Consider the following 19142-nt stretch of genomic DNA (forward strand, 5'->3'; position numbering starts at 1 on the left):
ATTTTAATTTCTTAATCAAATGTTAAATGATAACATGAAAGATATAACAGGACAATGCAATGCGACTGATATCAGTGGGAAATGGCTCAAACATTAGTCGCGACAAATGCACATAAACATTAGAATCTGATACACTGCTCATTCGGGCATATACATATAGTTAAAAGTAATGAATACCTTGATGGGTTTTTAATTTCCTCTGCTACTGTATTCAGATTTTGCCTGAAACGAATACAAATAAACTGAATGGAAAAACCCCAAACAAATTCCCACCGACATAAACCGAAATCTTTTCAAGCAGTAATTTGTACATGTGTAATGCGGAATACCATTATGTGGTGTGTATTGGTTGAATTCTATGATAGTGCCATTGTCAATAAATACAAATAGACAAAGTAGTGGAAAAGTGCTCTGATTTTAACATGGCAACAACACATTTTTGTCTTATGGGTGCATATACCAGACCCGGTGGCTCTCGGAAGACTATATATATATATAGTATGCGAAACAATACATCACGGGCCCAACACCCTTTGTATTGTTGACCTAGAAACCGTAATATTGCTGTAGCATCCAAACGACACGAAAGTACAAGAAAATTTGCTCACCATCCACCGTATGCCCACAGTGCCCTGTAAAATGCCAATGCTATGATAAACGGAGAACTCGAAGTTTCGTCAAAACCACTGGAAAGCACTGACGTGCGACCTTCAAATAGATAAAAATCACTGATACTTCAAACGAATTACATTACCAATTGACAGTTCTACAATCAGTGTTGGTTTTAGATAAAAATAAAATGGAATGGGGTTTGAAGTACCATGGTTCTGCTCCGACTGGGCTAAAGGAGATGGGCATACGCTATACAGTGTGTTCTGAGGTAAATTTTGCCCGTACATCGGCACTATGGCTTACGCTTATATCGAATTCCAACTGCCAAGGGATCTTGAACGAGCACACAGGTTTTTGTCCCATCCGAACGACTATACATTGTCCCTTGCCAGGCCCTGTGTCCTGCACCACTGACAAGCAGAAACCACGCCGCGATTAAGGTGCATTTTAATCCCAATTGTGTCAAAAATATTATATACATTGGTCGGGTGAACCCTTGATCTTGTCGCCCTAGGCAACGTTTATTATTAACTAATTTAAAAGATAAACTCCATACCTTGGGCCATCTTCACAAAACCCCCAATGATGATTACCACTAAAGCTAATACTTTGGCGATTGTAAAAATAATTTGTATTCTTGCAGCTAATGTTGCACTCCAGCTGTTTATTATGCCTACTAAAACTGAAGATACATAATATTAAAATTAACATCCTCAAATATAGTTTATTTCGAGTGTATACTTGGGTCATCGGAATCTGCTGGTATGATGATGACAATGAACCTAGAAAATTCAAATTATAGACGGACTTAAACACCTAGTATATCGTAAATTACCGACCTGGGTGGGGTTATGCCTATACTAATTATCTCATAATAAAGTCACTATAGAACCTAACAGAAGAAACATTTCCAGTTACATGTGACGCCCAAACGCACCAATAGCTACCGCATGGAATGCAGGTGATGCTTGGGATCATCATGGGGGTCCAACCCAAGATTTGCACGACTCTGACTTTGAATGTTACAGTCATTGTGGCATTGAATTCCAGGGTGGAAACATCAGTTTAATTGTTTTAGTGACCAGAAAACAAATTTTGATATGCGTCGGCTTACCCAAAATGAAAGGTTACGTGCCCTTGGCATGCTACAGATCGGCACAACACAGGCGGTTGTGGCGCGGACGATGAATGTTTCTCAGTCTGTCATAAGCAGGCTATGGTCCAGATACCGTGATACACAATCTGTACAGGACAGACCACGCTCAGGTCGACCAAGGGCGACAACTCAAGCCCAGGATCGATTTATCCGTACCTTGGCCTTGAGAAATCGTGTCATCACAGCAAATCAGATCAGCGCTCGTCTTCAAACAGACACTGGTGTGAGAGTGAGTGGCCAGACGATTCGGAATCGACTGCATAGGGGTCACCTTCGCGCCCGACGTCCTCGCGTGATCCCTTGTTTGAGAGATCATCACATTCAGGCAAGACGTCGTTGGTGTAGGGATCGTCAACACTGGGATAATCGACGCTGGAGCAATGTGATGTTTTCAGATGAGTCAAGGTTCACTGTTGATTTTTTGGACAGACGTAGGAGGGTGTGGCGTCGTCGAAACGAGCGCTTCCAAGACGTTAACGTCATCAGACATGATCGATTTGGGGGTGGTTCTGTTATGGTGTGGGGAGGCATCACTGTTGCTGGAAGAACGGCTTTACATGTTGTTGCAGGGCGTATTACAGGCCAGTACTACCGGGACAACATCTTGGTAGTCCATGTTGTGCCGTTCGCACGACGTCATGGCCGCCGTTTCATCTTCCAGGATGACAACGAAAGATGTCACAGGACCAGGATCGTTACAGGTTACCTCCAACAACAGAACATCACCACATTACCTTGGCCAGCACTGAGGCCCGACCTCTCCCCCATCGAGCATGTCTGGGACATGCTTGGACAGAGGTTACGTCAACGTCAACAACGTCCTGCCAATGTCCAAGAACTTGCTGCTGCGTTGCAACAGGAATGGGACAATCTGGACCAAAATGACCTTAGACGTCTCATTAGGAGTATGCCACGTCGGATCAATGCTTGTTTGGCAAACAGAGGAGGATTTACCCGTTACTGACTTGGTTGTGATGCTGTGGTAACTTTGCTGTTTGACCCCGGGTATCATTTTACCCTTATAATGGTCAGTCTGTGCCTTACTTAGTCTAACGATCATTTGGAATAAATCGATGAATGTGAACTTCATTTCATTTTGTCATTTGTTTCTTCGTCAGTTTCATTAGGTGACTTTAATAACACTTAAAAATCAAATATCCCCTACTTTTTTTGAATAGTATATTACATTTTTGCCTATTTTAAGGTTCCGAAAATGGAGCCATACGCCCTTTAAATGTTAGCTGTCAACTTAACAAAAAGTCTTCTTACACTTTCTTGACGGCGCTGATATAATAAAACATGCCAATAAACATTTATTTTTAAAAGTGCATTCACAATGTACAATTGATAACGTATAAAGCTGTATCACGGTTATCGAAAGTCATGAACTTAACGTGAATGAATAATTTGTATAATATGACTCACATTTTATTTGAGACAGCATTTTGAATCAATGCATTCAGCTCATCTCCATTTAAACATACATTATGCAAGAACTAAATCTGTTTATTAAATGGATAATCGAGACTATGCTGTTTATCGTACTGCTTTTTGTAATGATGACCGAGGCTAGGCAGAAATTTCATTCGCTTAGTTCTCGGTACATAGTGGAACAATTTGAATGAAATTTTCAGCAAATTGCCTTTACGTTATCTAGTTTTTAATTAGCTTGATAACGTTGAGAGAATACTCTTCGAAACGTCGCCCAAATAAATAAGTAGCTGTTTTTCCATAAGTATGTGTTTTTTGTGTATTGCTCTACCCAGTTACTAAATGCCTCTTAAAGATTAGTTTTTAATTATTATAGTGAGAACTGCCAACTCGTTATCGGATCTCCCATAATGTATCTTTAAGTATTGCATTTTTACCAACTAATTTACGAGTAGATCAGTGGATTAACGACCCGTTTTTAGTGCTCCTAGACCAATAACTAAAGAGTAAAGACAGATCATATGAAGATTTTTACACCATTTAAAAAGACCCAGATCTCATTCAAATCTATAAGCAGACATCGAAACAAATAACCCTTATTTGCCACAAATTCCCAAATGAAATATTACTCGGTAATTTCCGTCATGGTTGAACGTCCACTCGACACAAAGTAGGTCATTTCGGGACTAACATATGGTTTAATTTTATTTCAATAATTCGCTTGCGCGTAGGGGTCTTTAGCAGTGGGAGGAACCGGAGAAAACCCACGAGGTTGGACAGGCGACCCTACTCCTTGTCACGTACAACCGGGGATTCGAAACCACGCCAGTTGACTCAATGACAGGCCTTATGATACAGCGCGCAATGCGCACGTGCTAACCATTCGGCCATCCACCCCCTCAAATGTTTCAGACAATACTTCAAAAAGAAAATCCGTTAAAACTGAAGCCTATGACCCCAATGCTTCGCGCCAAAATGGTAGCCTCCACCGCGTTGACAAGCCCATTGTTGACGGACCAATGGACACGTTTAACTCGAATTATAGTGGTGTTATTTCCATTTGAAAGTAAAAAACAAACAAACATGATTTCCATCTCAAAATTTATGTTCTATACAACTATTGTATTGTGAAAAATATATTTTATATATCATGATAATAAAGCATTTTAAAATAACAGGACTAGGTTATTAAATTAATATTGGTGCTAGCTATTTTATTTTGTTCGTTTAATAAACGTGGTTACAACTTGTCTTCTTTCGATTTTGGTGGCGATACTTCCAGGAGTAGTTGACTATACATGGTAATAGTATCTATAAAAGAGTTTTCAATACACAATTAATGCCAAGATGAGTTTGCTACTGAAAGAGGTTTTAAATTTGGCAAGCCGTTGAACAAAAACAAACCCGCCTATAAAACCATTTTGTCTTTACCCTATCTACACCCTTTTTATACTTAGACCTAGTTTGCGACTGGGTTATGCCCCGCTTTCATGTGGGCCACCCTACTCTTTGTCACGTACAGGCGGGAAATCAAAATCACGCTACTTGATTCAATGACAGAACAATTCGGCCCCCACCTCGGGTGCGGGGGTGGGGGGCGTTTCCAACTGTCAAGTGCTCTTTTCACGCTAACCAGAGGTGTAGCCGTGAAATATATATTGGGGGGGGGGGGGTCCACAACCCTAACCCCTAACCTCCTAAAAAATATAAACAAACACCATGTGGCCATGCTGTGTACACAACTCGTTTGCTGATTGGCCCAGCCACCGCGTGCAAAGCATTAGGGTTACGTGGCTGGCTGAGTGGGCGATAAATATTTGGTTTAGACGATAATGTTTTAAGTGGCAAAAAAAAAAAAATTTACATATCACAATTTTATGGAATACAGTTACTTTTCACTTCACACATGATTCCAGGATGATTCTCTCTGTGTTTTATTTTAGCAATGTAAACAATATTGGGATATGTACAGGTTTTATACAGATAAAATCTTAACTAATCCTAATAATTGTTGTACAGTATATTCAGACACCCCCCCCCCCCCAAGAAAAACAATTGGAGGTAGGGTCGGACCCCCCCCCCTCGGACCCCACCATGTGTGACGCCCATGACGCTAACGTGTACATAGGACATAGGGTATTTTTATAGCATACGCCCCCAATATAAAAAAAATATTGATAATCTACCTGTTTCATACAATACAATACTTACCAATACATTTAAAATGTAGATTATAATATACCAATGGGAAATAAAAAAGAAGACCAGACATCACAAAAACAAAAGCGTAGAGGAATTCTATTTTTGGCTCGTAAATTATTGGTGCAGCAACCAAATAAATTGAGACGAACACCATTAGTATTGGTATAACTATGGGGACCTGTAAAATAATATAATGGAAATATATTTTCTGCGCTGATGATGGTAAAAACGATCCATATGTAAAAATCCCATTATCACAAATAATGTTGCTTTGAAATTGTTTACTTGATCCACATAATTTACTTTTTATTTGAAGTGTACCCCTTGCACGATTTTTAGATTTCTTAGAAATTAGTCACCCACAGAACCAAAGGTCCCAGACTACAAATTACCACGATGTTAAAAGGGTCTGTTAATAGCCATCCCCTAAAACTATTAAGTATCTAAATTCCAGAGTGTTGTATTGTGTTGTAGAAAAAAATATTGTATAAACTAGATGCTCTCACTAAAACGTGAAGAATAATGCTGTGACACAGGGCAGTGTCACATTGACGATTTGGTTACGCCACACAGGATTGTGTCCCACAGTGTAGCATACGGTCATATATCCGATTTTATGCTGTGACAAAGGATAACATTGGATACGTGACACCTTAGTTTCATATATAGACGGGAAATGGATTTTTTTCTTCGGGAATGGCTATTTGGGCGCGTGTAAGTATTATATTTCTCTATTGTTTGAACATGGTTTACAATTGTCATGTAATTAGGATGTCGAGGAAATATATTTTGAAAGGTAAATATTAATAGAAATTTTCGTCATGAAAGGAATTACCTTATAAGGCCTGGGGGTGTCCTTCTTTGTATATCGCATTACTAGTAGACTTGCAAAAGTCATTCCGTAAAAGCACCAAGCAGTAAAACTAAAGAAGTTAATGAGACTACTTATACTGCCGGGTATTATCATCAATAGTGCGACGGTTATCTGAAATAAAACAACCATGGTCTGAGTAGTTTATTTCTTTAGGAATAACCATTAGCTATTTTTCTATTAATTCATTAAAGACTCGACTAAGTACTTTAGTATAAAAAAAGCATTTCGGTTAAATCAGTGTTCCCAATAACTGGTTGGTTGCGACCCCATTCCAGAAACCATCATCTGATCGCGACCCCTCGAAGAACAAAGTCACCTTTCACTATGAAACAACATTACTTACAGATCAAAATCTTGTAATGTGAGACTGAAGAAACAAATCGTGAGCGAGAGAGAGGAAATACGATTGGCAATGTGTCAGGCGGTGTATAGATCAGAGATATATATGCTTTTCGTTGGAACCCAGGGGATAAATCTATCAATTATGTCAATTTAAATCCAATTCTATAGATTACACACCGACATCTGAATTTAAGTAAACAAAAACAAAACAAAAGTAAAAAAAATAATAAAATAAAATAAAAATAATAGTGCTATTATTTCCATACTAGCCAGCCAGCGATTCAAGAAGGATTTGATTAAACTGTGGTACGTTGAATTACATAAAAAAACAATTCTTTACTTGGTGTTCGGGATATATGCGAAAGATCTACATGTTTTCAATCTTGACATGAAGTAAAACATACTATATTATAACCAGTTACAGCATACTGTTTCCTACAAACCCCAATCATCAACCGTTTGTTATTAAAATGCAGCTTGATCACCCATTAGTAGCAGACATTTATATCCTTTAGAAGTTTAGATCTTCCCAAATCATTAAATAGTTTCATTTGTATCCGCTGGCAACGGTCTTGTGATCTTGCAGGCACAACAAACTTCATCACATTGAGCTTCTCCAAGGAGACTGGCCAAACTCCTACAGAACCAACAGGAGAGATGAAGTTATTTTGTGCCCCTCCTGCATTGGTCATACTTTTTAAACACACATTTTCATCTTAACCAGATGTCAACAATGCCAGGTCCTCTTGACGTTTAAACACATTTTGATTGATTGCAAGCATCTAAAGGACATCATATCTAACTCTCAGTTTAACATATAAGTAAACTTCAAATATTAGAGAAAAAACACTAAAAATTAAATTTTTGGCTAGTACTTTCATCGTTAATTAATATATATATGGGCCCGGAGTGATATTTGTTTTTAATCGGTATTTTGTGTGATATTTGTTTTTATTTGTGTATTTATAAAACTATTGTTGATAATTATGTAGTTTGTCTCATGTAAAAACATCATATATTTGGCGCAATATTTTGGATTTCGATATTAATTTATTTTAAACATTGAATGGTTAAATATACATTATGCAAGAGCTAAATCTGCCTATTGCAGGTCTTTCTTTAGGCCTGAAATGTTATCTAAATTATTAATTAGACATTTATTAACTTATCCAGATCATAATTAACTCTCAATGTCATCGCTACCCTGCGATGTTTATTGGATTAGGTTACGATTTGCTGTTCGATTTCCATTCATGATTTAATCATGAAATAGATAATCGAGACTATGTTTTTTTTTATCGTACCGACTTTAGTAATGATGATCCAGGAGGCCGAAAATTCAATCGCTAAAATCTCGGTTCAGAGTGGATCAATTTGACGGAAATTTTCAGCAAATTCCCTATACATTATCTAGTTTTTATCTATAATAGTGAGAACTGCAGCTCTTTATCTAATCTCCCATAATGTATCTTTAATAGATAAATTATAGCTTTCAAAGACTCGTATTGATTAGTACTTATATCATCAATCCAAGTTCATTTATTCTTTGTTTTAATATTGTGTTTAACTTACGCTTAATATCATAGACGGTATGGGTGTATATTTCCTCACGTGAAGAAAAGACAATACCTCGGGTAAAAATCCATCTCTAGCAGCAGCAAAGATAAGTCTGAAGAAAAATAATGGACAACCTATAACCTTTCTTAATATTCCAATATCTAGTACCTAAAATAGTAACCAATGAATTGCTCTCACCAGCGGCTGCCAGGCAGGATACGCCCATATTTTGCAAGACATGGATAGAGAACAAGCTAAAAACAAACGGGATTTTTTGTACAATCAGGGGCAATAATCCAGAAAGTTATGGTCTGAAATGCGCAAATATCAAAAGGGACTGAGATCTTTGAGATATAAAGATATGTTTTAAAATAGGATAAAAATTGTGACTTCTAGAGGGTTCACAACCTTCGTATTGCATACTTTTACACAATTTGCGTACAAAGAGCGGCCATTTTGTTGGGCAGTTTCATTTCGATTTTCCCGAAATTCGAATTCAACCTTCATTATGGTGGAATGGTGGAATATTTAAATGGTTTTTAAAATCGGAAAAAAAAATTGTGACCTCTAGAGAATCCGTTAGCTAAAAATGCCATTTTTCGAACAATCAGGGGCCATAAACCAGGGGCCATAAATTCGGGTATCCGTGATTATCAAATGGATCCAAGATCTTAGTGTGTAATGGTGATATATTCCAGACCTGGAAAGAACGGTTTAAGATGTACCTGACAAAATGTCAGGCACTAATAAAATAATACCTGACATTTTCAACTTAGTGCCGGACATGTATTAATAATATCAATAAAAAAGACAAATCAGTGCCGGACAAAATGACAAGCACCACAGGTTTTGCGCCTGACAAAGCCTGAATCTGTGCCTGACATTGTCAATGACAGGTGCCTTATTTCCAGGCTTGATATATTCACACATTTTTTTAAAATCAGACAAAAATTGTGACCTCTATAGGGACCACAAGCTAAAAATGTGATTTTTTTTGTTCAATCAAGGGCCATAATTCAGGAAGTTATGATCCGATATGCGCAGATATTGAAAAGAACCAAGATCTGTGGGTTATAAACTTACATTTCAAGTTTCATCAAAATCAGAAGAAAATTGTGACCTCTAGAGAGTCCAAAACATTGATAGACCATATTTTTACGCTAATTGTGTACGAGGGGTGAGCATTTTGTCCGGCAGTTTTGGTCCGATTTTCACGAAATTCAGAGTCAACCAAAATTACGGTGTGACAGTGATATATTTGAACGTTTTTTTAAAATCGGATAATAATTGTGACATCTAGAGGGACCTCAAGCTAAAAACTCGATTTTTCGTACAATCAGGGCCACAATTCAGGAAGTTACTATCCGATATGCGCGAATATCTTTGGGTTGTAAACTTACATTTCAAGTTTCATCAAAATCAAAAGAAAATTGCGACCTCTAGAGGTTCCACAACATTGATATACCATATTTTTACGCTATCTGAGTACGAGGGGCGGCCATTTTGTCTGTCAGTTTTGGTCCGATTTTTACGAAATTCGAACTCAGGTGTCCTTAGGGTGTAACAGTGCTATATTCAAACGTTTCTGTAAATCGGATAAATATTATGACCACTATAGGGTCCACAAGCTAAAAACACGATTTTTCGTACAAAGGCCATAATTCAGGAAGTTACTAACCGATATGTGCGAATATCGAAAGGAACCGAGATCTTTGGGTTATAAACTTACATTTCAAGTTTCATCAAAATCGGATAAAAAATGTGACCTCCATAGGGTCCACAACCTTGATATACCACATTTTTCCGCTATTTGAGAACAAGGGGCGGCCATTCTGTCTGTTAGTTTTGTGCCGATTTTTACGAAATTCGAAATCAACCTTCCTTAGGGTGTAACGGTGATATACTAGAACGTTTTTTTTAAATCGGATAAAAATTATGACTTCTATATGGTGCACAAGCTAAAAACGTGATTTTTGGTACAATCAGGGGCCATAATTCAGGAAGTTACGTTCCGACATGCCAAGATCGAAAGGAACTGAGATCTTAGGGAGATAAAGCTATAATTCATGTTTCGTTGAAATTGGATAAAAATTGTGACCTGTAGAGTGTCCACAAATAAATTGTGAACGGACGTTCGGACGGACAAACAGGGGCGACGACAATATACGTCCACATGAAAATGTGGGCGTATAAAAAAAGCTATATAAAATTTTATCAACATAATTTCCCATTTCATAACAGTCGCCTATACCATGTTGTCGGAAGTATTATTAATCAGTGCATTTAATCAGTTAAAGTGTAGTGTGCCAGAGAACGAATTTGAAATGTTTTAGAGTAATGGACAGGCCATAATTAACCAAAACTAACCTTCCACCAACATAGGCTGAACCATTGGTGGAACCAAACGTTGATACCATTACAGACAAAGGAATAATCATCTTGGCAGCTCCCAGAACTTTCTCTCCCCATGTCTATAATGCATTGTCAGAAAAATGGTTTTATGTTTTAACACACCAACATAGGATCTAATTCACAGTAAAATAACCCACATCTAATGTAATTTCCAAAATCAATTTTAAGAAGGGACATTCACAGTAGTGCACGATGTGGATAGATAAAAATAAATGAAAACAGGTTGGAGTGATTACCTTACACCTGAAATTTATTTCAATGATTTTCGTCGATACCCATCGCAAACCATGGAATTCTAGCTTAAGATTAGGAATGTTTTGAGACTTTCAGACAATATATTTTCCCAATTAACAGCAATAAAAAGAAATTAAGTTTATCCAAAAAGAAAAATTTTAAGTGGAAAAACCGAAGAATATGCAGCAACAGTAAGCGGGCATGTCTCTCTGTCTCTCTCTCTCATGAGCCCGAATCAATAATACAAAATAGACTCCTTACCGCTGCAACTGCTGGGGAATCAAGAAGTTCATCAACAGTCATTACCGTTAGATAAGATATGTTGGTTAACACATACAAGGTTATAACAATTATGACACTGCTAACAAGCGCTCGTGGGATATCTCTGAAATGAAAATACATAGTGTGACCATTCCATGCTCCTGGTTGTTCAATGTTTTGTATCTGTATACCTGTGTGCTTCGGGCGATATCATAGTAACTACTGTTCTTCAAATATACGAAACATCAATAGAACAGACTAATAAACAACCGATAATAAATATTAAACAAGGTAGGGATGGTCAATGTAACTAGAATTACTACATACTTTATTGTTTAGTAAAATATAAAATACGGAATATAAAATATGACAATTATCAGATTAACAGAGTTCTAGATCGTCTAATGAACAGTTAGTTGTCTATATAGTTAAAAGTAATGAATACCTTGGTGGGTTTTTTATTTCCTCTGCAACCATATTTAGGTTTTGCCTGAAACAAATATTAAACTAAATGTTTCTATAAACCGAAAGGAAAAATAAATCCCCAAAAACATGTTCTGGAATATTTTCAACCCGTAATTTATTATACGGTTAAAAATGAATAACGTTCCGTGGTACATATTACTGACACTAGCTATACGCCCACACAATGTCAGAAAGGAAGCTTGGACGTCGACCAAATTTAATAAGGATCTAGGTTCTTTAAGAAATCTAATCGTTAATGTGTTCACAAGATTTTCCGGACAAATATTGTATCTCTGCACCCGAAAATCTTAGGTTTGTCCGCCCATGCATCCAAGTTTTAAAACCGAATTTGAAGAACAAATCCGTTAAAAATGTTAGCCTGTGTCGCGTTAACAAGGTTTCGGGGAAAGGGGGGGGGGGCTCAGGATAGAAAGGCATCGTCCTGATCATGATCCCAATACTCTCCTCCAAATTTGAAAAGAATCTCTTCAAAGTGTAACATGTCGCGTTCACACTACCCAGTTGTAGACAGACAAACGATATGGGCGACGACACAATACGCCCAACACAAAATGAACCCTTGGAACTCGAAGATGAATAAGCGAAAACAGTACTGCTCGGGCTACATTATCCCTTTCCCTTCATAAAGAAACAAACCAGTTTAAGTGCCAACCGACATTTATTCAGACAAAAACATTTGCTCACCATCCACCGTATGCCCACAAGGCCTGGTAAAATGCCAGTGCTATGACAAACGGAGAATTCAAAGTTCCTTCAAAACCACTGGAAAGCACTGATGTATGACCTTCAAATAAATTAAAATAATAATAATAAAAAAAAAATCAAAACAAAAATAGTATCAAACAATTTATTTTGGCATTGCATTCTCAATGCACTTGAAATTCAAAGCATGTGGTTATTGAAGACTAATATTACCTCAATTTCAACCCGGTACGTAACTAATGTACGAAAAGTAAATGGTAGCTAGCTTTTCTTTCACTATTCTGCAGGTAGGGTGTGTCTGTCGTTCAGATTATATTAACCCCTAAAGCCTACAGAATGTAGATGCGGGGAATAGCCACCCAAAAACATCACTAGCTGCTATGGGAGATATTAGAGGTATGTAAAAATCAGATAGCTATCTATTACATAATAGAACTGTGTGTTGTGTTATGTACTGATTAGATTTCATAAATATTTTTTTACAATTAATTAATGTAAAAGATAAACTCCATACCTTGGGCTATCTTCACAAAGCCCCCTATGATGATTACCACTAAAGCTAACACTTTAGCGAATGTAAAAATAATTTGTATTCTTGCAGCTAATGTTGCACTCCAACTGTTTATTATACCGACTAAAACTGAAGAGATATAATTCATATTTGAAAGTTTGAAAAACAAAATTGGGGGCGGGGAGTGGCGGGGGTGGGGGTCGTAAAATGACTTGTGGAGATGGGCTTACTGGTTCCTCTTGATAAAATATTTATTTGACCAGTTATGTCATTTTTCAGACTGGACCAAGAGAGGTGAATTATACAATATCAACCGCTGCATAATTTCAATTGGATCGGGAATGTAAAGCCCACCACTGCTCAAATGGGACAGTCCTTAATTGGGGTCTATAAATAAATCCGTTTTACTTAAAGTAGAATACATATTTTATTTCCAAATTCAAACCCACGAGCAATGATAGACATGGATACCCGATTACACTAAACTTAATTTCTTATATTATCGGATTCGAGTGATGAACCCGGGGTCATCTCCTGGTAGAGTCAATGATTCCAATTTGTAATTAATTTCTTTATTAATTGGGTCGTACTTTTTAACACACTACTTTACCCAGAGTTGACACACTTTGGTGATTTTTTTAGATCCATTAGCAGACGACGGAAAGGTAACATAGGTGCGATCGCCTAGTCCAATTAATTAAAATATGTCAAAAGCGAGAATGCATGTACTAGCAGGACTTCGACCAGATTTTAAACAAATTGTAGATATGCTGTTTGGGTGGTATTTATTCGGACTTTTTCAATTAAAGATGCCCAAAGCGGCACTTTTAAGGAACTAATGTGGACTTTCGTTCAATGGTAAAATAATATGTATATATTCTTACTAATAGTTATCGCAGAAATGAGCTTCACTGGTAGTTGAGGTCCTCCACACATGCTAAAGAATGATACAGCATACGTAGCAAATGTCAAAGTGACGATTGCAAAGGACGAGGTCTTAGAAATCATAATGTTAAACCAAGCAAATAAGAAGGCTGGAATATCTCCAAAAGCTGTTTTCAAATAAACATATTCTCCCCCGGTTTGAGGTAACATCGTTCCAAGTTCTGCATAGCACAAACAGCCTGTAATGGTACATAATAGTATGGAACTTGAACACTATAATGTGAGTATTTGAACATTCAAGTAACTAAAACATAATATAAATACCTTAATAACAATATCGAGTGGGGACAGCTATATAGTTATTGTCACAGGGGTAATATCTTTAAGGGCCTTCGAAAGTGTTATGGCAACCTTTTATTATATTTGAACAGGAATTGTTTACGTGAAATAGATACAGGGGTGGGCGTCAAACCCATAATATTTAATTTTTGGCCCTTTTGACGTTATCAATCCGCCAGGGAAAGTGAAAATCTATGATAATGACACCGACGTCGATCATAACTTATGGCATAATGTCTTGGCAGGCGATACAACGTACCTATCTTCATTCGAACCATAGAAACAATTTAATTAAAAACAACTATATGGATCTACTACTTCTGAATTTATTAACATGCTACGTTTCGATACACATACAGATATCGTTATCAAGCAAATAACGATACCAGTATGTGTATGGAAACGTAGCATGTTAATAAATTCAGAAGTAGTAGATCCATATAAGTGTTTTTAATTTGTGAAATCTACCTCTTTATGTCTTATAAGGATTACATAGGAACAATGTTAATAAGTAGAGGGGTTGGGTAAGCTTAAGATCATAAGATTTGTCATTGATAGAGGTTTCGTGGTTTTGATAACATGCTTTATCACCTGCCTTACCTCATCGATTTCCCCCTCTTTCCTACTAATGCTCAACCTGGATATTCCCATTCGTATCGCTCGGTTCTATTAATTCCACTAATCCATGGGTCCATTCACGGGGAGAGACATAATTATAGACCAATCAAAAAAAATAATCTATAAATATAAAGCGGGTGGACGAAGGGAAGTAAGTACTCCGCATTTTATTGAAACTAAGATTGCCGAATCATGGTTGCAAACTTAAGTCAAAATACTTTAGGACATCTATTTGGGCTGGGGCTATTTGCCACTGTGGTTAGTCAATTCGGGGGCTATTAACCACATGTGGTAAGTCTACGCACCGCAATTATCAACCAATTTCAATAATAATATCTCGGAGTAGGCAAATTTAGACCACTTCCGGTCAGCCGTTTCGGAGATATCATGTTACAACACATTTCATGTGGCACGGCTGCAGACCGCATCTATCAACCGATTTAAACGAAACTTAATAATTATGTTTACGTTAATAATATCTCAGTAGGCAACCTGAACATGCTTCTTGGGCACATTTAATTCTGGCTGCAGTACTTAAATGCCACGTTTGTGTTGGTATAATTGAACTGTTTTTTCATGTCTTATCAGTAATAATCATGTAGATTTGGTCCACACTGAACATGCTCCTATGGCACACCTAGTCTAAATCCTCCCACCAGCGCCAGGGTGCGATATCTTAGGATGTTGAACAGTGCCACATTATCAAATTGAATATTTTGAATAAATAATATTTGAAAAAAAAACACAAAAATTGTTTCATACCCATTAAAGATATCAAACCGGACCCGACCCACACTAACAAACATAGTCCCACAGATCCTGTATAGTTCAGCACACCTTTGGGTGAAATAAATATTCCAGAACCTGAAAAACAATGAGGCGTGTTTAAATTTCCACATTTAAAGAAATGTTCGCAAAATAGCTTTTATAATTCAAATTTTACTTTTAGCGTCAACAAGAATATTAGTTGTGACACAAAAAAACCCTGATATATATTTTGACTTGTGTAATGGTTGTCAACAATATTACATTCGAGAAACGGGCATCTCAAAAAGATAAAGTAGACAACTTAACGAGATTGCAATATTTAAATTGGACCCATATTTGTAACTACATACAAGTGTGCAGAAATCCTACAGGTAAAGTTTTTCCTATTTTACAAAATTAACGTCGTTGACATAACATAAAGAAAAAATAAATAGAAACCCATGTTATTAGAAACGTATTACCTCCGCAAAAATGGTCAATAATAGCAATGGTAAATTAATTATATTACTATTATCTTCCGTTTGTTCCCAAATTATAGCCATATACAACAGATTAACACACGTGTATTCTCATGTCCTTCGGTATTTATCTATATACTGTGATATATTATGTAACCAGGGCTAAACGCAGGGCCTCATCCTTAAGTTTTGTGGAAGACCGTTTCAAAAACTTACCTATTATAGTACCTACAATGATTGACATGGCACCCGGAAGTCCCAAAGTCTTTATCAATGCCACATTCTCACTCTCAATTTTAATGGAGGGAGGTTTACTGCCGTTACCTATAAAACATTATTGACAGACTTAAATATTTTTACAGAACTTTTGGGATAAAGATGTTCTTTACTGAAATGGGTATAATATACAGATTTAATTTTTTTTTAAAAAAGCATTGCACACATACACAGAAGGGTGGTTTCGGCTATTGCATGTCTGCTTCACAAATCATAGCACAAATGTGCATTTGGTGGACGTGATGTTTTGAAAGTTCCAGTGTCAAATGCAGGCTTTCTGAAAATGCTAATGGTACAAAATTTATCAGAATGTTTTATTTGGGAATGATCATCTATTAACTATGGAAGCCTATAACTACCAATGCAGGGATAGAACACCCGACCTCCACGTCCTGCATCACTGACAAGGGAGAGATAGAGAGAAAATAGGGTTTAACGTCCACTCGACACAAACTAGATCATTTCGCTGCGGTATACAAGCCCGAATGGAAGTCAAAAAGACGGTATACAAGCCAAAATCCGAGGCGAAAAGTCGCTAATAGCGTGGTGTGTTAATTGCCTAATTTCTACTTTTCGAGTTGCATTTTGGCTTGTATAGCGTGTTGGTGCCTTCTTACTGACATCAATAAATACAAAAATATGACTAAGTCGAAAGTCGACAAGACGGTATACAAGCCAAAATGCAAGTAGAAAATAAGAAATTAGGAAAAAAGGAGGGGCGCTATTATCGCTGTGTGTTATTTCTTAATTTCCTATTTTCGAGTTGATTTTGGCTTGTATAGCGTGTTGTCGCCTCACATTTTGTCGTAACTTCTACTTTTCGACTTTCCTGTTTTGAAGTGGCGAAAAGTAGAAATTATGAATGGTAGTTATAGGCTTCCATAATTAACTGTTCTGTGTTATATTCTAACATATCAGTCAGCGGACATGCCTTCCTATATGATCTTTCAGGGGCGAGCATGGGAAAATCGATTAGGTTTGTCTAATGATTGGTGTGTTACTTCGGGTTGACGAGTCTATTTCCCCCACCATTACTTCAACATCTGAAATCTATGTCTAAACTAACTATGTTTCAAAAATCAAAAAGCAATCGACACGTTAGTTTATAATATTAAAAAATACTGCTGAATTAAGAGAAAACTTCGCCTTTAAAGATAACATTTATCTTGCCTTTGTGATTTAACAGAAATATGCTAAAGGTTCTTAAAAATGAAACATACGTTTTATTATTGGCATTAATGTTAAAGTTACTTACCCGTGATTTCTTTTTCAGTCGCCATATCAGCAGAGTTAGTGATGGTTCTGAAGACGAATGATGGACGTGACAAGGTTATTGGCATGTTATTTGTTTTTATTTATAATAAACAAACGTGTTATTGTAAGATATAGAGCATATGTAAACATTTACAAACATTATTATATTAGCTTATCATAAATCAGAGACACGGTTGAAATTTCATCTGTATAAACAGACTACTATACATATTTTCATGTATGTTACTGTGGTTCTCTGCCCACCGTGGATTAAAAATCGCAAACTGGGACTTCTCTAAAACTATAAATCATACCATTTTTACTTTTAATGAAATTGCATTTATATTCTCTTTCAAAATCAACCCATATAATAAATCAATCTTTTGAGTCGTGTAACTACAAAAGTTTGTTTACCTGGTGCGATTTAGTGTATTTTTCAGACCTGTGTATGAGAGACATTGTAGTAAATATAAATATACAAAATTGTATCAATAAACAGCTCCGATTTACTGTTCATCGTCTACAGAGTATAGACGCAAATCCATGGTACTGACATCGTTTCGTTTTTCATAGTTCAAAATTTCGTTTTACTTGTCTTTACTACACTAGGATCTGGAAGTGTTATTATATAAGCCGCGTTCTGGTTGATATGAGGAATTAGCGAATGAAACGATCTGTTACGGCGAGTTCTTGGCGTGCGATGCACGACACTGTGGGTATACCACTAGAAACATTAACACTGGTTGATTAATCAATGTATGACGTCATAGGGTAAAAAAGCCACTTGAATGACCTCTGACACGACCTCCCACTACAACTGGTCAGATCTTCATGTAGTGTAGGCCATCGAAAGTATAAAAAAACGAAAGGAAGATAGATCCGTATTTTAGTCAGGTTGTATTTGTCATTACTTACTGTCCATTTACCATACATATTGAGACTTAAAAGTAAATTCTTAAATTATATTCTGCTAGCTTCTTTTCCGCTATTTAATTGCCGAGTCTGTTATATCTTTACACCCCTCAATGTTCCCAAAACCGCCTATCCATTCGATCAATAAATAACAACCGTTTCCTAAGTCAAGCTGGCAGACAATAAGCCGCCTGGTTGCCAGTTAGTGATACCTTGACATTTGTCCTGGTGCTTGCCCCATAGGTGTTTGTCGGGTAATCCAATATTTTTCTAGTAAGATTGGGCGTCTATACTCTCCATATATACCAAATTTGCCAAACTTTTATTGGAAATAACCACCCAATAAGTACTTTTGTGAGAATGTATTTTTAAGGGTCACATTTTTTGGACAATAAGTACTGACATTCCTGAGATATGTAGACGTTTTATGTTCCTCAAATAAAGGAAGTTGACATTGATGGGCGGTTATTTATATCATATTTGAAGTAAAATGATATAAAAAAATATGTGTGACGGATGGTTTTGTTTCAAACAAAGTACAAGTGTTAGCAATACTTGTATTTATTTTTTTGGAGACACAAAGGTGGTTTATTTAAGATGATGATGACACGCGGCATCGAAGGATATTTATTTGGCAGATGAATGTTTATGAATTGGTAGGTTAACAATATTTAAATTTTGCAGTTAATACAACTTTTCAAAAGCGTGAATGCACGCCGCTATTATAACTCCTAACTTGGTAATGCGTATGATAATATGCTTTATCACTACGGTCTGCTTTAATACCTCAAAATTTAACAGTAAATTAAATCTAATATGAAAATAGAATTAAATGCAAATTTTAACTGCAAT

The 19142-nt window shown here is 36.6% G+C and overlaps 1 protein-coding gene across 2 annotated transcripts; it reads right to left on the reverse strand.

Moving 5' to 3' along the window:
* Nucleotides 1-4382: 4382 nt before the first annotated feature.
* LOC126816556 (b(0,+)-type amino acid transporter 1) lies at nucleotides 4383-16162 on the reverse strand. Of its 2 annotated transcripts, XM_050543219.2 has the most exons (12): nucleotides 16065-16162; nucleotides 15385-15486; nucleotides 13665-13904; nucleotides 12784-12909; nucleotides 12252-12351; nucleotides 11527-11571; nucleotides 11082-11205; nucleotides 10542-10645; nucleotides 8190-8286; nucleotides 6237-6386; nucleotides 5411-5579; nucleotides 4383-4510 (listed from the first exon to the last, which is right to left on the reverse strand). In XM_050543219.2, the coding sequence occupies exons 1-12, from the start codon at nucleotides 16090-16092 to the stop codon at nucleotides 4440-4442; spliced, it is 1356 nt and encodes a 451-aa protein (XP_050399176.2). In that variant the 5' UTR covers nucleotides 16093-16162; the 3' UTR covers nucleotides 4383-4439. The 2 variants fall into 2 exon arrangements, with proteins under 2 accessions (XP_050399176.2, XP_050399177.1); XM_050543220.1 differs by lacking the exons at nucleotides 15385-15486; nucleotides 16065-16162 and having other exon boundaries at nucleotides 13665-13916.
* Between the last annotated feature and the right edge of the window lie 2980 nt (nucleotides 16163-19142).

This window comes from Patella vulgata, chromosome 3, assembly GCF_932274485.2.
Source record: "Patella vulgata chromosome 3, xgPatVulg1.2, whole genome shotgun sequence".
NCBI lineage: Eukaryota > Metazoa > Mollusca > Gastropoda > Patellidae > Patella > Patella vulgata.